The following is a 23,910-nucleotide window of genomic DNA, read 5'->3' as shown; positions in this document are numbered from 1 at the left end:
ACTCCATAGGATTAAGCAGCCTCATGTGTGTCTCATCAAATGCTTTCTGTAAATCCAAGTAAATGACATCCACTGCCTCTCCTTTGTCCACCCTGCTTGTTACTTCCTCGAAGAACTCTTAACAGATTTGTCAGGCAGGTTTCTCTTTACAGAAACCATGCAGACTTCGACTTATTTTATCATTAGTCTCCAAGTACCCCGAAACCTCATCTTTAACAATAGACTTCAACACTCTCCCAACCACTAAAGTTAGGCTAACTGGCCTATAGTTTTCTTTCTTTTGCCTTCCTCCCTTCTTAAATAGTATAGAAACATAGAAAATAGGTGCAGGAGTAGGCCATTCAAGCCTGCACCGCCATTCAGTATGATCATCCAACTCAGAACCCTGGACCTGCTTTCTCTCCATACCCCCCGATCCCTTTAGCCACAAGGGCCATATCTAACTTCCTCTTAAATATAGCCAATGAACCGGCCTCAACTATTTCCTGTGGCAGAGAATTCCACAGATTCACCACTTTCTGTGTGAAGAAGTTTTTCCTCATCTCAGTCCTAAAAGGCTTCCCCTTTATCCTTAAACTGTGACCCCTCGTTCTGGACTTCCCCAACGTCGGAAACAATCTTCCTGCATCTAGCCTGTCCAATCCCTTTAGAATTTTATACATTTCAATAAGATCCCCCCTCAATCTTCTAAATTCCAGCGAGTATAAGCCTAGTCGATCCAGTCTTTCTTCATATGAAAGTCCTGCCATCCCAGGAATCAATCTGGTGAACCTCTGTACTCCCTCTATGGCAAGAATGTCTTTCCTCAGATTAGGGGACCAAAACTGCACACAATATTCTAGGTGCGGTCTCACCAAGGCCTTGTACAACTGCAGTAGAACCTCCCTGCTCCTGTACTCAAATCCTTTTGCTATGAATGCCAACATACCATTTGCCTTCTTCACCACCTGCTGTACCTGCATGCCCACCTTCAATGACTGGTGTACAATGACACCCAGGTCTCGTTGCATCTCCCCTTTTCCTAATCGGCCACCATTCAGATAACAATCTGTTTTCCTGTTCTTGATAGTATGATATTTGCAATCTTCCAGTCCTCCAGGATGATGCCAGAATCAAGTGATTCTTGAAAGATCATGACCAATGCATCCATTATCTCTTCAGCAACCTCTCTTGGGACTCTGGGATGTAGTCCATCTGGTCCAGGTGACTTAACCACCTTAAAACTTTTGAGTTTACAGTGAAGTAAAGGGAATTAACTGAAGCATGAGTGACAACATAACAGCAATAGCTGGAGTTTCTGGTAACAATTCACAAGTGCAGGATAGATTAATCTCAAAGTATTCTAAAGGCAACGCTGGCTGACAAGGGAATTACAAAAGTGACTCGAATTCAACAATTTGCAGGTAATTATGTACATACTGTAAATTGAGGAAGCTCAAAGTAGAAAGCTAATCATGTAGAAAGAAAATAAATTTTAAAGGGAAGAGCTGTGAACAGCAATGTTAAAAAAAACCTAGTAGATTCTCTGTTTAGCATGTTCAAATAATACAGAGCAGCCTTGAATACAAGGGAAAAACAGGTTGAGGTTAAGTCAGAACTGATGCTGATTAAACTTTGTATTACTCCAAAAACATTTCAATATGTTCAAATTTTGGTGTGAATTTTGTGTGCTGGAGTGAATACCACTGAATGGATAAAACCAAGATAACCTCACCAATAATTATCCAGTGATTTTCCAATATCATTGCAGCTAATGCTCACTTTGTTATAGCTAAAACTACCAGAAGCAAAAAAAACTGTAATCTGTACAAAGTACAGCAAAAAGATTTCACTGAGACAGTACAACATGGTTTCCAGTTCCTACCAAGCCTGTTTTATTCAAGTCTTTGGTATTGGCAGCATTATATTACACATTATACAGTTATAACTAACAAGATTTTGATTTGACAGAATGATATGGCATGGAATCAAGACAAGTACAAATGTGTGTATTTAGCTTGGATATTTGAGACTAAACAAAATGCTAACTCATAGAAAAATAAAGCAGAAGCTCAGCACAGTGAGTTAGTTTAACAATGCATACATAAACATGGAAATTAAACTCTAGTCTATCATTGTGTACAGCACAGATACCCATCACATATGTATGCTTTGTTAAATAAGATCTCACCATGCAGGTGAATGGCTAGCTTCTGAGCAGCAACTTAAAATGTTACAGAAAGGCAACTGTACAATGCACTTAAAAATCTCAACAATGCTGGCAAGGAGTGCTATTGCAGCCGACGTCACAGAAAATAGTGCTCTTAATCTCTGCAATTTGTAAGTCAACTTAAGTTCAACTTCATTAATATAAATATATTTGAAATCACCTAAAAATGTTAAAAGTCCCATTTGAAACCAATATACTTATGCCCCCAATTAAACTGGCCAATCTTCAATTTGTTTGGTCAAAGATACAACAAAGGAATGTCTTTTCTCATCCAGGATTCATTTACAAGTTTGAAATGCATTTCCCTCTTGAAACATGCTTCACAAAATACTCTTTTTAAAATCTACATTTTATTTGACTCATAATTAATGCAAGTGATAATTTTGACAATGGACATAATTTTATGCTTAATTATTTTAAGGCAGTTGATTTGTTTATTTCAAATGTGAATCCTACCATTAAGTCTATATATAAAACTTGTAACAACAATTTACATACATTATTCCTAGAATGTCATCCTTGCTTTTTAGCAATTTATATTTGCAAGTAATACCTTAGTATATTTATATCTGAGGGGTTACTGAGCAAAAGTGGTTAAATAACTGCGAGAGGTGTTTACAAATTTGAATGAACAGTAACACAAAATACCTTGGAGTTTGATATATCTTGTAACAATTGTGATGTAACAGTAAAAAATACTTTTCATAATCAAAAGGGAAAATTAATCTTAATGTTTACTATATTCATTTAATCCATATAGTGGTTTTCAATTCACATCTACAGTAAAGGGCTTTTGGTACAAACTATTATGACCAGTATTGTATTGATAAAGTCATACATTAATCAAATAAAAATAGGCTACAAGAAAAAATTCAATCATTAGGAGCATAATTTTTAGTTTGCACAACCAGATGTAACAAACCATTAAGAAAAGCAATTGTGAAAAGGTCTGCTCCAATCTACAATGTTTTGCATACAGTATCTTGTGGAGAAAAATAATTCATTTTGAAGCCTATACAATATCAACAAAACATTTTTGGTATGTGTGCACTGCTGGGAAAAAAAATTGAAAAATAATCCAAATGATAGCTTATTTTTGTGGTAACCACCTTTTCCTCCTTCCAACAGCAATTCTAATCTACCTTGCAGTTAATCCAGAATTTGAAAGATTTCTTTCAGTGTTGCTGTTCCTCAGTTTAGTTTTTTTCTAATAATGAAGAAATCTAAAAAGGTATAAAGACAGCCAACACAATAAATAATGTACCTACTATTTCTGTAAAACAAGTTACAAATACTACTACTGTATTTTGAATTCAGCATGCATAGATGTTTTAAGACCCCCCCCCATCTTGAAAGCAGATTACACAGACATATTGAAGAGCAAATTGTAAATAAGTGAGGTAAGTGATATTCAGAATTACACTGAACATAGTTTAAAAACATGGTTTATACAAGTGAATAGGGACAAATGTGGAGCACCAGAGTACAGCTTTGTTCTATTATACTGGAAAATGGTCTTGTAACAAAAGTTCCTCTTCCATATGTGAGCAATTTATTTAATATCATATTGAACAAGTTTATTTAGGAACTACACTTTTCATATGATTCATAGAAGGGTATTTCAGTAATCACAGATCACTGATCTCCGAAATAAAATAATTTTGGTATTTCATCCTTTTGGTTCATGCAGTTCCTTTGCCGACATGGACTGAATTAAAAGTTTTTGACTGAGTTAGTCAAATGATCTTCTAGCTCACATTCAAACCAACATTTTGTATTCATTATTGATTCAAAAATGGCATAGCCTCTTTGTGCATTTTTGTGATTTGTTATACATGTCGACATGTATACCCAGTGATCAGCTGACAATTACAGAACATTTCTTAATCACAATGGCAATTGCACACTATAAATTTTGAAGCTGTCAGACACCAATGTTTTATTTAAACTGTATCCCTTTTAACATGAACACACATCAAAAAGGCTCAGTAGAAATGTACACTTTTGAGTTTGATGTTGGTTTAGGGAAGCTCTGTGGAGCACGAAGACAAAGATTTGTGACTTTGTAACTTCATTTCTTGACAGGCGATGTGAGCATCAGGTAATACCAGTAAAAGAAAATGCACATCAACTTTTTTCAGTGACAGCATAAACACTCCCAAACCTGGTCCCAAAGCAGCTCATGATTGACATGGGTTAATCTGAACTCTAGTGCAAACACTGATACAATATGCAACCTGGATCTTCATCTTAAAAGTCACAATATCAGCAAATAATGACACTTTTGCCAGAGAAGAAAACCAAAAACTAATTTAGAAAATAAACTATATCTATGAACTATTAATCTTGAATTGTACATTTTAAGAAACACATTAAGAAATGATTAAATGAACAGACTCGTCATTCTACTAAAACAGCCTGACCATCCTCCATATTATGCGCTGTCTCTGACAGAGGCTGATTTGTTTCTGTCACATCACAAGCCTCTGAAGAGCCCTCCCCTTGCACTGCTGGTTGGCCTTCCATCAAAACAAATGTATCAGAGTTTTGGTTTTGGCATGAATGCCGAACAGCTTCACTCGCAGTTGAGAAGCTTTTGTCACAAAGATTGCACTTGTATGATTGACTTGATTGGTTTGTTGCTAGATACACTGGATCCATTAGTGACTGATTGGTTTCTTCTGAGGAACCTTCAGTGAGCATCACTTGCTTATTATCAACCATCATAAAGGTGTCAGAGTTCTGGTTAAGGCAAACGTGCCTGGCAGCCTGATTGGCTCTACAGAATGTTTTATCACAGGTACTACATTTGTATGGTTTGCCTGTGTGAATATACATATGCTCTCTCCAGTGACTCTTCTGGATAAATTTACGTCCACAGATGGAGCACTCATATTTTCGCCTTTTTACCTCCCTATCATGATCCCCTAACTCTAAATTGTCAATGTCTGCAATGTCCGACGGGGGTGGTGTTTCAGCTTGCAGTTGGCTATCTGCCATTGGTGAATCATTCTTCTGTTGTAGTTCACCGTCGCTAATTACCTCTGCTTCAGGCATTTCTTCAACTTCTTTTGCAGGTTTCCCAGATTCTATTAATTGTCCTAGCACATTCATTCCTGCTTGGCTGGTAACAGGAAGTGACATTCCCGTATGGAGCTGCAGATGCTCACGCAGGCTGCTTCGTAAAGTAAACCTTCTGCCACAAAGATGACAAACGTAAAACTTGGGGAAACCGCTATTCCTTTTCATTATACTGGGCTTAACATGAGCTACTGCATGCATTCCAGGCTGTCCATCTAATAGAGGAATATTCTCACATCGTTCTTCATTTGCTGGAGGACCAGATGGAGAAGCCAATCCTAGAGGTGTTCCAGACGACTGCCCAATGTGCTGAGAATGTTGAAGAATCTGTGCACTCTGGGGATGCTGGTGACCAGCTTCTGCGCCTCGTTCTTGTTCTATTCGAGAAGGATGAGTATGTGTCCTGGGCTCTCGCCCAGACTTTTCTCCAGTTGCTGATAACCTATTTGGGGGTGTGGTTTGATTATCTGCAATCTGAATACCATACAGAGAGGATGTCCATGCAAAAACTTGATCAGGGCGAGGAATGGCTCCATGGCTAGCTAAGCTGGCTTCTTGAACTAGCGGATATGCATGCAGAAATTTAATTCCCTGCTCAAGACGGACAGGATCAATAATCTGGGGTGCCATCTTTCCTGTGTACATTAAATGCAGGAGGTAGCTAAAAATATCTGGCTGAATATCCGTCGGTTTCAGTCGGACACAATCACTGTGGAAAAAAAAAATTTACAAATACTAAACAATCCTAAACTCTCTGCAGTTTTCCTGTGAAGTTGCAAAACTTTTATCCATCAAAATGAAAGAAATAATGAAACTACACACCAGTTCTAAACAATATTTATAAAACTCTAAAAATACTCCAGCAAAATGATACCAAAGAAACATTAGTGCCTTACAAAAAATTTCAATTAAAAGTGAAAGGTGATTCAAATTTATGTCTTTGTCCAGAGTCAATGGATAATTGAATGTTTTGCCACAAAAAAAGCGCCAAGAATCATACATATTTTAAGGAGAATTTCTTTAAAATATTTCAAGCAGAGAAGTGAAATTGGTTTATGGCTGAGAAACATTTGATGGGTTAAGTGGTCTTACACACTTTAAATTATTCTAATATTTCCCCCAAGTCCTCCAGATGAGCACAACATAAGGAAAATACCAACATAATAAAGTTAATGGGTCTCATAAATATACTGTACACCCTTTATAATGCAAAGAGGGAAGCTGTCATCTTTACTGATTAAATAATGTCAAAATGTCAGAATCATTGATGCTTAAAGGTGATCGAAATACGTAGAAGACAGTAAATGAACATTCACATTAATAGGCCTTCATTGAAATTGTTCATTTCTGATTTATGGCGGGGAGGGGGAAGAATCAAATCAGTTTGAGGACAGTTCTCAGAAATGAAAGTAACATAACCCAAGGACTGCTCTACAATATCACCTAAAAGCTTCCAACCAATGCCTACACTTCCATGTATCTAGCAGGAATTCATGAACAACTCCCAAAATTAGAGAATTTAATGAATTAAGCCTTGAACTTTCAACTTTATTTTTTTATTGCCCATTTCCAATCATCCTTCAGAAGGTACTCTGAGTTATCTTCTTGAACTGCTACAGCTTTCTGGTGAAGATGTTCCCACAGTACTGTTGAGAAAGAAATTGCAGGATTTGGACCTAGAGTTTATGAAGAACATGCAATATATTTCCAAGTCTGGATGTTCTGAAATTTGAAGGGGAAGCTGCAGGTGGCATTGATTATGCTCTGTACCTGTGGCCCTTGTCCTCCTCACTGGGAGAAGTTAAGAGTTGGAAGGTAGGTTTGAATAATCGAAGCAAATAACTGTAGTGCAGTTTGCAGACTGTTCAGACCAATGTTGGGCTGCCAGTCAAGTGGGTTGCTTTGTCCTGGAGAGTTATTGGGAGTTAAACTCAGTCAGGCAAATGGAGGAGAGTATTCAAGTTAGCCCCTAACCCCTAACACTTGTTCTAATTCCTGCAAGATATTTAAAAGAACAGTTTGCATTGAAGTGGCACCTTTAAAGTTGTAAAATGTATTACATATTTTACACAAGTATTATCAAGCTAAGATTGACATTTCACAACACTTAAATGGCCTTAAAACTCGGTTAGAGGTTTTAGGAAATGAGCCTAAAGGAAGGTCAAAAGGTTTAAGGACTTGGCAGTAGAAGGCACCAGTAGTAGAGAAAACGTATGGGGTAATCACAGGTTGCATAGCTTTCCCGTTGAATCAGCCACCCATGGTGTGAGGCAGCTGGGTCGATGCTCTTGAACAATGCATGTGATAGATAACCTGCCAATAACCCTTCCAGACTCAGCACATTGGTCCAGCATGGGAGTTGGGAGGTATAATAAATCTACCATAATGGAATGGTGGAGCAGAATCAATTGGGCTGAATTGTCTAATCCTGCTCTTATGTCTTATTCTATCATTGCATATCTCTGGAGTACTGTAGTATTGGAAAAGTCCATAGAGGTACAGATAGGAAAAAATAAATTTGTGTAGAATGCATAATAATCCTTAATTTAACATCTTGATCCAAAGCATTACCTTGTTTGATGAATAAAAAGCATTTTGAAGTAATTGGAGAAAGAGGCAAGGACTGCTTTATGTGCTTTGAAATAGACATCACCTATAGCCACCGTACAGTCACAAAGGAAGCCAAACTCCCGCTGGGCATTGAGTTGTTGTAACAGAATCAAACCATGGTTAGCTAGTTCCATGTTTAGACCCTAGAAGGAGGTGGAAGAAAGGAATTGTATTAAAGACAAATTAGAAATCAATTGAGCAGATAAAAGCTGTAATCGTCATGTACTCCATTTAACTGTGTACTTATAAAATATAACAATTCAACCATTAACTATTTCAAAATACACTCCTTAGTAATGAACAAATTGCACTTAATACTCAGGGGAATAGCTACTTGAAACTATGTGCAATAATATAAAACTGAGTTTTAAGAGAAACTGCCTATCCTCATGAAATATTCATTGTTCTTCAAATAACTAAACTAACTCTGGTTCATACCAGTTAACAGCTGAAATAGGAAAAAATACAATTTGAGCTGCTAGAGAATTCTTGGGGGGGGGGGAAGAGAAGAAGTGAGTAGGGAGAGGGGGAGAGCGGGGAAGCCAACTTAATTTCAAAATGCCAAAATAATGACCAGATCATAGGGTGTATTTGGATTTTCAGGAAGCTTTTGATAAGCTTTCACATGAGATTACTGAACTGAGGATAGAGGTAAAGATATCTTAGTCAATATAACAATTTTTGGGCCCAGTTTTGATCTCATCTGAAATTTTGTGTATTAAGATCATCAAGTTCTAAATTTTACTACTGGCAAAGTATTATGGGTCTAAAAATTTTACCACCAATCAATAACTATCTTGTGCTATTTATACCAAGAGGCAAGTGTTTTACATCTTTAAGCAGTACACACGAGTCAGGTTTGGAGAACATGATACTTAGATGGAGATAAAACATAGGCCTACCCAGTACATGGATGTCACAGATTCAACATAAAAAGATAGATGCCATGTATTTATTGGTGCTTTTTCCTCTATGGTGTTGGCCAAATCAATTTAAACTCACAGCATCAATAAATTCTAGCTCAATAGCAAGTGTTTTAAAACAGTACAAGTAATGCACTGCTAATAATCAGATACATTGCTATGGCAATTTGGGATACCAAATTCTGCTCTGGTTTTCTTGCACAGCTTAGTTACATTTTTAAGTAATCCATCAGAGTGAACATAAAATAAACAGGGATTTTATGAACACTAGAAGACAAAAGAAAGCTAATGAACATTTACTTTTATTATTTTGCTCTAATACCTAGGATGAATTAACTACACTTAGAAGAAAAGTATTTTTGTTTATTATTCCTTAATTAACATTGAAGATTATGTTTTTATGATAAGAATATTTTTATTCCCCTTCCTTGTATTAGTGGATATATTAAAATCCTACTCAAGCCTAGTCAACTGAATCATGTCTGATTCAGTCATGTCACAAAGCAAATCCTGAACAATGGGTCTGAAGCAACTATGGTCAGGTCAGATTTTACACCTTTTAGATTTACACACTAAATCTTGCAGAAGTAGTGTAGTAGCTCTCACTAATGTATACTATTCTCTAGAAAACAACTTGAATATATCTTCAATTACCTCTTTTAGCTAAAGCCTGACTTCAACTGTATTTTCCAAACTCACCTTAAAAAGTTACCCTCCCTCAAAATTGTAGTCTGAACTATTATCCTGAACACCATTACTGGTAAGTTTTACTTTACCGATTCACGTTATAAAGATGTATTACATTAACTCTCATGATTAAGCAGTTAATTCACCTGACAACATAAAAACAAATTCAAACACCACCACTGCAGCTGTGAAAATTTAGTTTCAGTTAAATAAACAGGGATTTTAAAAAAGTCACTGCAGAGAACACAGAATTACTGGATAATTATAAAACCCATCAATGCCTTTCAGTGAAGGAAATCTGTCAAAGATGACCTGAACGAATTGCAGCATGTTTCATATGACCAGGACTGAATAAGAACTAGAAACGTATTAAGAAGGGGAAAAGTTATAATCCTTTAAATAATTATGAAAAAATATAATGTTCAAGGGGAAGAATAAACATCTAAAACACCTATTTTTTCAAAAATAGTTAATTCACCTATAAACATAGGAGTTCCAACAATGTGCTCAACTCTTAACTGACCTCTGAAATGGCTTGTCAAAGCAAAAAACATCATAACCCCCTACATTAAAACAGAAAATTGATAACAATGGACATACAACTCAACACCATGGCAGACTCTGAATAAGGGCATTAGGTTCAAAGTAAATTTATTATCAATGTACTGTATGTCACCATATACTACCTTGAGATTCATTTTCTTGCAGACATTAAAGGAAAAAAAATACAATAGAATTTTATGAAAAACTATACATTAACAAAGACAAACATACACCACCGTGCAAAAGACAAACTATACACATAAAAATACTGAGAACATGAGTTGTAAAGGGGCCATGAAAGTGAGTCTCTATGTCATAATATCTGTTCAGAGGCCTGATGGTTATATGGTAATAACTGTTCCTAAACCTGGTGTTGTGGGACCTCCAGGCTTCAGTACCTCCTGCCTGATGGTAGTACCAAAAAGAGGGCATGGCCTGGATGGTAGGGACTTTGATGCTACAAAGTTTGTGAACTCTGTAGAATTTTCTCTATTTCTGCATAAATATGACCCAAGATTTGATCAGATCTTCATACATGTCCTAAAACTAGATAAAGAGAACCCAATTAAATAAATAAAAGCATTATACTTGTTCATTTATTTACTGAGAAAATGATCCAAAATTACATGTATTTGTAGCAAAAAGTATGTGAACCATTGTTTTCAGTAACTGCTGTGACCCCCCCCCCCCCCGTACAGCAGTAACTTCAACCAGTCCTGCACATCGGCTTGGAGGAATTTTAGGCCATTCCTCCTTATAAAACTACCGTAGATTCCGGATTTTAAGCCGCTACTTTTTTCCCACATTTTGAACAGCTTTGAACTTTGCGGCCAATAATCCAGAGCGGCTAATACATTATTTTTTTCATGCCGCCTCGTAAACATTTTGCCTCGTAACAGTAGACCAATAAAATTGATGAGTAGTTCACAGAGGTCCAATGAAATTGTACGATAAATCAAGCGCACTTTCACAATTAAATTATTGTAAATCAGTCATTTGTACTCACCCTCATCAACATGGAAAACACTCGAAGCATTGTGCTACCTACCCTACTTAGTTTAAACTATATTTGTTTTCTGTACTACATCGCGGGATGCTATGACGTCACACCCGGTTTCGCGGCGTCTTGTGGGAAAATGCCGTTTGCGATGAAACGGAAAGGAGGGGGGAGCGGATTACGCGAGCGGCTTTGGATCCGAGCGAAATCTGCTTTTAAATGCCGTTTGCGATGAAACGGAAAGGAGGGGGGGAGCGGATTACGCGAGCGGCTTTGGATCTGAGCGAAATCTGCTTTTAAATGCCGTTTGCGATGAAACGGAAAGGAGGGGGGGGAGCGGATTACGCGAGCGGCTTTGGATCTGAGCGAACTCTGCTTTTAAGTTAAAGGTATCAATAACTTTTCCTGGTAGGCTGCAGTATATATATTTTTTACCAGTCGTTAGGAGATATTGGAATGTTGTTCAGTAAAGAAGTATACGCAACGTATATTTAAAAGTAGCCGCGTACGGGCACGGTTCGAAAAAAAGCATTTGCAATATGTATTTGTTTTTGTTACCATATGGATTTAATTAAAAGTTAAAAAAATCCTCACGTGTAATATCTTTCTGTGTAAATATCTCATATTACAACGTGGGACACCTGCGGCCGAAAATCCGGTGCGGCCTTTACATTTAAAAAAATGATTTTATTTCTAAAATTAGTGCCAGCGGCTTAAAATCAGGTGCGCTCTGTAGTCCGGAATCTACGGTACCTCAACTCTGAGATGTTGGTGGGCTTCCCTGCATGAACTGCCTGCTTCAGGTCCTTCCACAACATTTCTATACGATTAAGGTTAGGATTTTGACTCAGCCATTCCAAAACACAAATTTTCTTCGTTTTAAACCATTCCATCGTTGATTTTTCCTCCAAACATAGAAATGTGGATTCCTGCCAAAAAGTTCAACTTTTGTCTTATCTGTCCACAGAACATTGTCCCAGAAGCGTTATAGAACATCTAAGTGGTCTTCTGCAAACTTGAGACGTGCAGCAATTTTTTTTTGCCCCTTCCATTTACACCATTCATGTTCAGTGTTTTCCTGAAACTGGACACATGAACAGAGACTTCAACAAGTCTAGAGATTTCTGCAAGTCTTTTGCTGTTACCCTTGAGTTCTTTTTCATCTCCTCCAGCATTGCACGTGGTGTGATCTTTGCAAGGATGCCCACTCCTAGGGAGAGCAGCAACAGTACTGAGTTTCCACCCATTTATAAACAATTTCTCTTATTGTGAACTGATTAACACTCAGGTCTTTAGAAACACCTTTGTAACCTTTTCCAGCTTCAACCATCTCTACAATTCTTCTTTAAACGTGCTCTGAAAGTTGTTTTGATGAAGGTACGGTGCACATAAACAGATCCTGTATGTGTCTTTTTACAGGGCAGGCCACCTCTACAACCCGCACCTCCAATCTCATCTCATTGACTGGAACACCTGAATCCAAATAGCCTTTATAGAAATCATTACCCCAGAGGTTCACATACTTTTTCCCAACAAATACATGTAATATTGGATAATCTTTCCTTCAATAAATAAATGAAGTATAATGTTTTTCATGATATTTATTTAATCGGTTTCTCTTTATCTAGTTTTAGGACTTAAGTGAAAACCTAATCGCATTTTAGGTCATTTTTGTGCAGAAATAGAGAAAATTCTACATAGTTCACAAACTTTCTAGCACCACTGTAGATGCTGCTTTCATGTGGGTAGTTAATGTACCCAACAGGAAAGGCTATTTCTGTGATGGACTGAGCTCTATTCACCATTTACTATGGCTTTTTTGTAGCTTTCTACAGCACAGTACAGGCCCTACAGCTCATGTTTTGCAGACTTTTTAAACCTACTCCAAGATCAACCTCATCCTCCCACATAACCTGCCAATTTTCTTTCATCCATGTGCCTTTCTATATAGCATCAACTATTAAGCAGGAGCTAAACATCTATGAACCAACCAATGAACACTACCTCACTATTTTTGCACTACTTGTTTAGATTTTTTAAATATATATTTCTTGAGGGTAAATGACAATCATATTTCCTTATGACACAGTAGAAATGAGAAATATTACTGAACTATTATTTGTACTGAACTACCATTGTATAACTGATGCAAACCAGTTTTTAAATGCATACAGGGAAAGAAAAGTACGTATGTGCAGACCACATACATTAAGTGCCGCAAGTATGGATCACTATGGCAATGGGTCTGCCATGCTTATGTCCTTCAAATTATTGTAAACCATTACAGCATGACCATTATAAATTAGGGCCTCAAAAGTTCCCCTACTTTTTCTGCTTCATTTCATTCTCTTTCTCACATAAAGGTTGGAACTCTCTGGTGCAGCATTCTATGGTCTAGCAACTCATGATCCACCATGTTTTGTACTAATTAATTATTTCTAATTAAAATCTAAACAGTATATAAAATCAACTAAGATCTGTACAAATCTATCCTTAATCAAACTACCATTGCAACTTTTGCAATCTCAGCCAAGTGATCTTATCTTTAAAAAAAATCAGGCTACAGACAATTCTTTGAACCAATATGCAGGGAGTGCCTAAAAGAACACTGTTAAAAAGGACAATTCTGCTCAGGGGAAGATGATGCAGGTGCAATTTCAGTGGTTCAGTTCTGGTCAGGCCCCAAGGTGCTAGTCATGTGAGTTCCAATCTGTACTGCAATAAAATTTTGCATTGTTGGGCCTCTCAGAAATGAGTTAGATATCAGTTAGCTTCACAAACTTAAAAAAAACTACGCTACAACCTTTTATGTTCAATGGGAATAAACTCCAATTTTTATTATTCAGATAGATGACTTCTCATTTCTAGTGTCATTCATGTAAAAATTTACAGTGCCATTTTAGTGGTTCTAACAGTTCCTATTTTGGGTATCCCGAGCTGAACAAACTAGTCTGTGGACATCAATTTACTGTACAAGTTTGAAGATATTTGCATTCACCTTTCAAAAAAAAACTATTTCAATTTATCCACAACATTCTTCTATCTCACTACAGAGTAATATCAGCCACTAGCATATCCTGAACCCATACCTTCTGTTCTTAATTTGAACAAAAATCTGCATACATCCCAAAGGCAAGCTCAATCCAATAACCCAAAACTTAGATTACCATTTTGCTTTCTGCTCCTCAGCCATCCCTCTATCAGGGTCACTGAATTCCCTTTAATTTTAAATACCTAAATCATAAACTACATCCTATCAAATACTTGCTGAAAGTGCAGTTTCACATTCCATTTATACAATTTTGTTTTATTAATAACAAAATTAGTCCCACCCTTTACAAATCAATGCTAAAATACCCTGGTTAGTGTACACATTATGATATTCAGTAAGTAATGACAACAACGATGATTGAAATTATGGAAATTAACTGTCTGTACATGACATGTACAGTAAACTATTAAAGCACTAATCCAACAATATTTGATATTTTTTATTTTCTTGGTGCTTATGGGCTACAAATGAGAAATTTTCAACTTGGATGGTATCAAATTTATGGTAAAGCTTTCCAAATCAGTGTATTATCACTTTATGCTCTTTCTTGTATCAAGTGTGCTGACATTAATAATAGATGATAAACTGAAACTTAGATTTTGTGACACAGAACACAACCAGTTGGGGGCACTGATACACTAAAAACAGAGTAATTAACTACACTTTTCTTCTTTGGTCAACTCAATAAAGACAGAAAGAAAATCAGCTATCTGCAGTGTATTTGTTGGAATTTTATCTAAGAGTTATGAATATTACGGAACAAGCAAATTCACCCATTACCTAAGCAAACACTTGTATAAACTACACTACTCAGACTCTATTGTAATCTGTATACAGAAACAAATGATTTATCTATTTTGCTAATGTTCATTTGCACTCCAACAAATCAGGCCAAATATTGCCAACAATACAACAGTAATATTCTAAGAGGAGAAATGATAAGGTTTTGTTCAATTGCCAATCTAGATAATAGTAAAAACATTAAACAACAATGACAATTACACAAAAATAAACATACTGCAGCATCATTTTCTAAAAAGTATTCTTTGGTTGCTCAAAAGTCATGAATGGCTATTGCCAGAGTACTGAGAGCTAGAAGTCTTCCCCAGTTTATAAACACGCAGCTTATGTATAACCCAAATACAGTGCCCTGTAAAAGTATTCAGCCCCCTACCCTTTGTTGACATGAGTATTACAAACAGGGATTTTGATCAATTTAACTGAGAATTTTTACTCATGAATCACATAACCACATGCTCCTTCCTCCCTTCACAGTATGGCCCCAAAACAGAGAAAATTTTAAAGCACGAAAAGCCAAAAATTCAAAAACTGGTGTCAGTTCAAAAGCATTCACCTCCTTTGCTCAATACTTAGTTCAGCCACCTCTTGCAACTATTACAGTTAGAAATCGTTTTCAATAAGTCTGTATTAGCTTTGCACATGTGATGGAGCAAGATTTGCCCATTCCTCCTTGCAAAGTTGCTCAAGCTGTAGCAGGTTAGTTGGGGAGACAGTGGACAGCAATCTTAAGGACTTTAGAGATGTTCAATCGGGTTAAGGTCAAGACAGACTGGGCAACTCAACATCAATTGTCTTCATTTGAAACGACTCCATGGTTGCTCGGACAGTGTTCTTTGGGTTGTCGTCCAGCTGAAAGACACACTTCCTCCCCAGTTTAAGCTTTCTGGCAGAGGCTAGCAGATTTTTTATCCAGGATCTCTCTATAATTAGCAGAATTCATCTTCCCATCAATCCATTTTCAATGGACTGGCTCTAATCTGTTTTCTCTTCACTTTGAGTCAATCGGTATTAAGATAAATTTCTGAGCCCACTAATTTAAGCAACAAAGCAATGGGAAAATAAAACACCAGTATCTAGTATCAAATTCAAACAGAAGATACAGTATAGCCCAATCCTCTCTAACCCCCGTCTCAAATGGAATTCAGTTTAGGTACATTTGAAGAATTCTCTTCCATTTCAACCTTCTTCTAACCAGTTTACACTATATACCAGAAAACTTTTAAGAGCACAGGAAAATAAGAACAGAAATGAGTATTTCCCACCCAGCCTTTCAAGCCTGATTTATCATTCGATATAATCAAAGTTTTGATCAAAGCTATCAAAGCTATGGTCTTATGTGAGACCATAAGACACAGGAGTAAGATTAGGCTGTTTGGCCCATTGAGTCTGTTCTGCCATGCCATTCTATCATAGCTGATTTATTAGGTTATTCAATCCCATTCCCCTACGTAGTCCCCATGATCTTTGACACCCTTACTAATCAAGAACTTAGCTACCTCTGCTCTAAATATACTAAATGATTTGACCTTCACAGCCATCTGCAGTAATGAATTCCAAATTCACCACCCTCTGGCTAAAGAAAGTCCTGTTCTAAAGGGATGTCCTTCAATTCCGAGGCTGTGCCCTCTGGTCCCAGACACCCCGCCCCCCTTTACAGGAAACATCCTCTCCACATCTATACTATCTAGACATTTCAACATTTGATAGGTTTCAATGAGATCCTTCCGTCCTCATTCTTTTAAACTCCAGTGAGTACAGGCCCAGAGCCATCAAACTCTTCTCATGTTAACCTTTTCATTCCCAGGATCATTCTCACAAATCTCCCCTGGACCCTTTCCAATGCCAGCACATCATTTCTAAGGGGCCCAAAACTGCTCACAATATTCCAAGTGCAGTCTGACCAATACCTTATAAAGCCTCAGCAGGTCACCCTTAGGCAAGGTGTACCACCTGCTTAGACAACTCCCCCCCCCCCCCCAAACAAAATCAGGATCACGTGAAGCCACGGGAACAGGCGGTGGATGGTTGTATGAGCAGCTGGTGCACATCAGAAGTCCTGGTTATGTGAACACTGACACTAGGCAGTCTCTTAAATGTATTGATATTGGCTGGGGACTTGTAAAGACACTGCCCAGATTAAGGCAGTGACAAACCACTACTGTATAATTTGCCCAAAACAATCACGTTCATAGACCATGATCGCCCACATCATACAATATGATGATGGTATTATCTCTGTGGTAGAGAAATCAAGATAGTCACCACTTTCAGCTTTGAATTCCTTCATCAGGAATATCATCAAAAAACTCCTCAAAACATCTCACTTCTATTTCTGATGCTACGTTTTAACTCAGACTAGATGGGCCAAAGGTCCTGTTTCCGTGCTGTAGTGTTCTATGACTCTAGGCATAGGCCATTCAACCCAATTTGCCTTATTACCTTCTTTTTTCAATAGCTGTCTTGAAGATACTCAGCAACTGAGCATCTATATTCTTTTGGATAGAGGACTGCAAAGAATCTTTGCACTTTGCATAAAGCAATTTTTGTCTCTTCCTTGTCAGCTACTTGAGTGTGATGTCCTGATTGCTGGAGAGGGGAGTTATCCTTGTCTATATTGTGAAGCAGGTAAGCATTTTCAGTGAAGTTTTCTCTTATTTTAAAGATGTATGAACCTGGAATACTTTGTGTTATTTGCCTCCATTAGGGCTGTATAGTCTGGAAGCATGCTGCCCAACTAGCTCCCAATTGTACCAATCCATTTTGTTTTCCCAAAATTCCCTTCTAAAAAAAGTCCACCCCTCCTACAAATGACCAGGTGCTGTGTCTCACTGTGGCCGACATGAGAAGAGCCCTCTGCAGGGTCAACCCACAGAAGGCTGCTGGACCAGACAACATCCCTGGTAGAGTACTCAGAGGATGTGCAGACCAGCTAGCAGATATTCTCACTGACATCTTCAACATCTCCCCACCATTCCAACATGCTTCAAGGCCACCATCATCGTCCCTGTGCCAAAGAAGTCTTCAGTGTCCTGCCTAAATGACTACCGTCCCGTTGCACTTACATCCATCATCATGAAGTATTTCAAGAGGCTCGTCATGAGGCATATCAAGACCCTGCTGCCCCCCTCACTGGACCTCCCCCTGCAGTTTGTGTACTGTCCCAACCGCTCAACAGATGACGCCATTGCCACCACCCTCCAGGACAAAAAAAAAGACACATATGTTCGGATGCTGTTCATAGACTTCAGTTCAGCATTCAACACAATCATCCCTCAGAAACTGATTGGAAAGCTGAGCCTACTAGGCCTGAACACCTCCCTCTGCAACTGGATCCTAGACTTCCTGACTGGGAGCAGCATCTCCAACACCATCACACTGAGCACGGGGGCTCCCCAGGGTTGCGTGCTCAGTCCACTGCTGTTCACTCTGCTGACCCAGGACTGTGCTGCAACACCCAGCTTGAACCATATCATCAAGTTCGCCGATGACAAGACCGTGGTGGGTCTCATCAGCAAGAATGACGAGTCAGCTTACAGAGAGGAGGTGCAGCGGCTAACGGACTGGTGCAGAGCCAACAACCTGTCTCTTAATGTGAACAAAAGAGATGGTTACTGACTTCAGGAGGGCACAGAGCGACCACTCCCCACTGAACATCGATGGCTCCTCGGTAGAGATCGTAAAGAGCACCAAATTTCTTGGTGTTCACCTGACGGAGAATCTCACCTGGTCCCTCAACACCAGCTCCATAGCAAAGAAAGCCCAGCAGCATCTCTACTTGCTGCGAAGGCTAAGGGAAGTCCATCTCCCACCCCCCATCCTCATCACATTCTACAGGGGTTGTATTGAGAGCATCCTGAGCAGCTGCATCACTGCCTGGTTCGGAAATTGCACCATATCGGATCGCAAGACCCTGCAGCGGATAGTGAGGTCAGCTGAGAAGATCATCGGGGTCTCTCTTCCCGCCATCACAGACATTTACACTACACACTGCATCCGCAAAGGAAACAGCATTATGAAGGACCCCATGCACCCCTCATACAATCTCTTCTCCCTCCTGCCGTCTGGAAAAAGGCTCTGAAGCATTCGGGCTCTCACAGCCAGACTATGTAAGTTTCTTCCCCCAAGCTATCAGACTCCTCAATACCCAAAGCCTGGACTGACACCTTGCCCTATTGTCCTGTTTATTATTTATTGTAATGCCAGCACTGTTTTTGTGTACTTTATGTAGTCCTGTGTAGGTCTGTAGTCTAGTGTAGTTTTCTCTGTGTTGTTTTTTTTATGTAGTTCAGTCTAGTTTTTGTACTGTCATGTAACACCATGGTCCTGAAATGTCTCATTTTTACTATGTACTGTACCAGCAGTTATGGTCAAAATGACAATAAAAGTGACTTGACTTTGCCCCAAAGGGCTAAAATAGAGTGGATGTAGAGATGTTTCCAATAGTAGGAGGATCTCAGACCAGAGTGCAAGCTTCAACATAAGACAAGGTGATTTTTGTTTAAGCCATCAGGTGGTGAATCTGTGGGATTTAATGCCACAAACAAATGTGGAGGCCCTATCATGGAGTATATTTAAAACAGAAGTTGATAGTTTCTTGATCAGTAAGGTTGTCAAAGATTACAGGGAGAAGACAGGACAATGGGATTGAGAGAGAAAATAGATCAGCCATGATCACATGGTGGAACAGACTCAATGGCCTAATTAGTCTCATTCTGCCCTTATGGCTATTATTTCCCCCTACTCCACAGAGGCTTCTCGTATCTTCAATTTACGCAAGACACCTTTGATCAGCACTCAGGAGCCTGAGAATAGCATTAACTCAAACCCAGGTTTCACAGACCAAATGATGAAATCCCCACCTTAAAATAACACTTCAGTCTTCAAAGGATAGTTATTTAATGAAAAAATATTTTTTGTAGAATACTCTTTGCAGAAGCCAACCCAAACTCCAATTTAAATTTTATAATAACTTCTTTCATAGAAATACATGGCTAATTTATATACCTGGCATCTGAATATGGTTTTTCATGTCCCCAATGCCTAGTGAAATAGGTTGCTTGTAGGAAGCTCAGTATGAATAATGTCACTGCCACATCCTGCATGATGTTACCACATGCAGCTGCCCCCTGCCGTCCTACTTAGAATGGCAGCAGACTTGGCATTTCCATTCCAGTACAAGTGTGGGATTATTTCATTATATTTAACTTTGTTTGAGTTACTTTAATAACATATAGTGCTTTATGAAAAATGTATATTGATTATTCTCCTTTAAACTTGTCTACCGGAAATTATATTAAACAATCTTGATATGTCGTTGCTTAAAAATCATAACAGAATAAAGTGGAAAGGCATATACCAAATCCGACCTGAGGCCGAGAACATCTGTCAGCTCTTGAAGTTAGCTGGCGAATTGCAATTGGGGTCACGTTCCAGATGAAAAAGACCCTTTACACAGGTAGAGATGGGATTCTCCTGCAAAGTATGGTCGGACCTGCAGCACATATTACATGGATTAACAAAATGTAACTGTATATTTATGTGAGTAATGATGTAGAATAGCAGTTTCATTTCACAATGTTTCAAATCAAAATTAACAGATTTTTATAGTAAATATGATTAAGTGATACTAGAATACAATTTTAGTATCACTCCTGAAAAAAGTGGTTATGTGAATATCTCCACACTTACTTTGCACTATTTAATTTTGTAATTTACAGTAATGTTTATCTTTGTGCTGTACTACTAATGCAAAATAAATTTCACATCATAGAAATCAATATCCCAGTTTTAGAAAAGTCACTTTATTTAAGTTTAGAGATCATGGAGTCACGTGCATGCTATTTACCTGAAATCAATATAATCGTAGGCAACAAAAACTAGAAATTATTTAAAATGCCCTGTGAATCAGGCAGTGCAAAGAAAACAAAAATAAAATCTTTGTTCAAAGCATTGGTTAAAGATCAAACAATTACCGGTAATTGTTTCTCTCCAAAACTGCTGCCTATAGCATTTTGATTCTTTCCATTCAATTCTTATATTATAGAGTATCCTTACCCACTAGTTGGAATTGTTTTGATGCAATTCTTTCATTAAATTGAAATCCAATGCATTTACCTAAAAAATACAACTTTAAAAAAATGGTAACTGGTTTAAAATCAAATTTTGCCTGTAATCTTGGTTTACACTATACCAATAGGATATCAATATTTCAGTTTCCTGAAAATTAGTCATTTGGTAACTATTGAACGACAGTTAAATCTGACATTGTACACTAAGTATAGGCTATGCTTCTGTTAACAGAGGCTTTGTTTTTATTCCTTAACCAGGAGGAGAAATAAAGATTCAAGTTAATCAAAACAAGGCAGAAGCTAACACTGGGGTGGTAGTGTTGAAGGGAATTAAAGGATATATTTGTATTCATTACAGCAGATCAGTGTACAAGTTATACTACTGAAACGAAGGGACACAAAGGACCACAGATGCTGAATCTGGAGCAACAACCAAGAAGATAGAGGAACTCAGCTGGACAGACAGCATCTGTGGAGGGAAATAAGTTTCGGGTAGAGACCCTGCATATGGACTGACCATCTCCCTCCATAGACACTGCATGAACCGCCGACTTCCTCCAATTTCTTGCAAGACACTTTTTTTCTGTACATTTCGGCTATCGGTGTACAACTTCCATTTAATGTCTGTAACATTACACCAGTATGGGCTCGGAAAGTGCGACTCAAACACCCCCACCCCAACTTTAGCCGCAGGAAGTTTATTGAAAGCAGTAAGGAAGAAGTCGGCAAAGAACGCGAGGGTCAAATTCAAACAAAAAGGAAAGGAAACTGGCAGCGGAATGAAAACAGCGCGCCAACGTGCCCATATTAGAATAATCTCAAAGAGGGAGGGAGAAAGAAGAGTGCAATCAAAATAAAAGTCAGCAGGCGCGCTGCAGAAACGCCCGCCGACAAGGTATTCAGTTTCACTCATTCACACACAGACTCGGGCGGGAAGAGGCGCTCCATTTTGGTGGCAAGTCAGAAGAGGACAGAACGGGAGGGAGGACTTGTTGGCGCCGTGAGCCGCTACCCCCACCCACCACCCCGCCCCGCCCCGCTGCAACAGTTCCGCCCGCATCCCGGCCGGTGAAGTGGTGGCGCTGTAGCTCAACGTCCCCTCCTTCCCTCCCCCACACGCTCCGTGTGACCGGATGAGCGCGGCCCCCGCTTCCGCACCTTCTGCATCGGGGACAAAGGGAGTCGCAGCGGCCCTCGGCCCGGACCCGCGCTCACGCACCGACGACCCCCTCGCCACCCTGCTCCCCTCTCCTCCCATCGCGGCTCGCCCGGGCGGGCTAACGAAAGCCGCTAGCCCAGGTCCGTAGCGAGGGCCTAGGCGGCCTGCTTCAACCCGGCCCCCGGCCGGCGTTACTTCCCACCCCCCATCCCACCCCCACATGCACACGCGCCCCCCTCCTCCGTTACCGACCTCTCTTCCTGGTCCGTGCGGTGCTGGGATGTTACTTTAATCCTTTTTGCGTGAGGCAGCCTCTTTGTTCCGTCTCCCCGTTTCCCCCGTCTGCGCAGCACCGACCAGGGACCGCGCCGCCGCCCGCCCGCCGCCTTCCTCGCGAACCCAACTGCCAAACGGTTGCTGCACGTCCCGTTACGTTCGCCGTCACATGACCGGAGTGGGCTGAGAGCTCCCGGGGCGCTGAGGCGGCGCGAGGCGAGGCGAGGCTCAGCACAGGGCGCGCGAGGCGGCGCCGGCTGGTGACCAGCCAACCGAGAACGGCCTCGGCCGGTCCGTCCGCTCTGCAGCGGACTGCAAGCCCTCACCCAGCGGCACCGGACACCGCCGATCCAACCGGGGTATCGCCGCCGCCTTCCCGGTACAACGAAAGAGATGAATCCGGTCCCAGCCATGTCCCTGCATTGCACACCCACCTCCTCTTTTCTCCCTCTCCTCTATTTTCTTTTTATATACGTAAATATTTTCCAACCGGGTCAGCACCCGTTTTTTTTTTCAGAAAACAAATTAATGTACCGGCATAGCCACATTTCCTGCTGCAATGCATCTTGTTCTCCCCACCCCCTTCCCTTAAGGTTCAACGAATATACCGTTTTTTAACTAAAGCCCTTAACTTTTAAACCAAACTTTTATACGTGTTTACTACAAGGGAAAAAAGTTAACTTGATTCTGAGTTTGTCCCTTTATGCGTGGATATGTTAATATATTTAATAGCAATTTAACTCTGAGGTGGCGACCCGTCCGCAGCAGCAATCCAAGGTCATTTGGTAGCATGCTATCCAAATATGGTAGAGAGACGATTACAATTTAAGCATGCGGGGGGAAATAGATGGGGTTAGGCACTTAAAAATGCAAACTCTGCTGATAGCATTGCAACGACCATAACTCGGCAGGGGTCGGTTAGTGTTCGTTGGCTCCTTTTAATTACGTTAATTTATGGAGTTGTTTCCGATCTAAGGATGCTGATTTTCTTATCCTCTGAGGACCTTTCTTTTATTTGCAGAATAAGAATATGATGTATTTGCGGGATCGGAGGGAGAAACTGCTTTCCTTTATTGTGTGCTCCAGCAGTACTTCATATAAATTATTGGCATGAGGCAGTAATAATCGTCAACAAGAGAGGTCCTCACGTTCACTGGACTGTGTGTAGCAGCTCTCCTTAGCTTCGGGGCTTTTAAAATGCTTTTGGGGGCAGCTGGATGGAGACATTTTGTGAAGAAGTAGAAGCAGGAATTTAATACGCTGACCATAACCTCTCATTCCACCGCTGATGTCATTAGGGTCCATGCACAAAATGTCTGCGTTTGCAATACGCCTTTGGCCAGTAGTTTGAAAGCAAATGCAGGCTCCAAAAAGAAGCTGGATTTAACTATCACCTAGTCCCCTCTCTGATTATTGAGGGAAATTCACTAGTGTATTTATCAATGTAAATGCAAGCATTGAGATTCAGTGTGAAATGCTGATCATCCATCTTATTAAAGATACT

The 23,910-nt window shown here is 39.5% G+C and overlaps 1 protein-coding gene across 4 annotated transcripts; it reads right to left on the bottom strand.

Moving 5' to 3' along the window:
* Positions 1-1,857: 1,857 nt before the first annotated feature.
* On the bottom strand, positions 1,858-22,947 carry LOC140730676 (zinc finger and BTB domain-containing protein 2-like). 4 transcript variants are annotated; one of them, XM_073051438.1, is made up of 5 exons: positions 22,383-22,894; positions 20,958-21,030; positions 20,270-20,394; positions 7,862-8,043; positions 1,858-5,999 (listed from the first exon to the last, which is right to left on the bottom strand). In XM_073051438.1, the coding sequence occupies exons 4-5, from the start codon at positions 8,032-8,034 to the stop codon at positions 4,610-4,612; spliced, it is 1,563 nt and encodes a 520-aa protein (XP_072907539.1). In that variant the 5' UTR covers positions 8,035-8,043; positions 20,270-20,394; positions 20,958-21,030; positions 22,383-22,894; the 3' UTR covers positions 1,858-4,609. The 4 variants fall into 4 exon arrangements, 3 of the variants coding, with proteins under 3 accessions (XP_072907539.1, XP_072907540.1, XP_072907538.1); XM_073051439.1 differs by lacking the exon at positions 20,958-21,030 and having other exon boundaries at positions 20,260-20,394; positions 22,383-22,895; XM_073051437.1 differs by lacking the exon at positions 20,958-21,030.
* Positions 22,948-23,910: the final 963 nt, after the last annotated feature.

This window comes from Hemitrygon akajei, chromosome 7 (assembly GCF_048418815.1).
Source record: "Hemitrygon akajei chromosome 7, sHemAka1.3, whole genome shotgun sequence".
Taxonomy (NCBI): Eukaryota; Metazoa; Chordata; class Chondrichthyes; order Myliobatiformes; family Dasyatidae; genus Hemitrygon; species Hemitrygon akajei.
This window is presented reverse-complemented; position numbering and strand designations above follow the sequence as displayed.

Coding starts and splice junctions, on each gene's coding strand:
- LOC140730676 (XM_073051439.1), bottom strand. CDS start 8,034: ATGGAACTAGCTAACCATGGTTTGATTCTGTTACAACAACTCAATGCC. Junction 6,000..7,861: donor CTTTTTATTCATCAAACAAG/GTAATGCTTTGG, acceptor TTTTTTCCACAG/TGATTGTGTCCGACTGAAAC.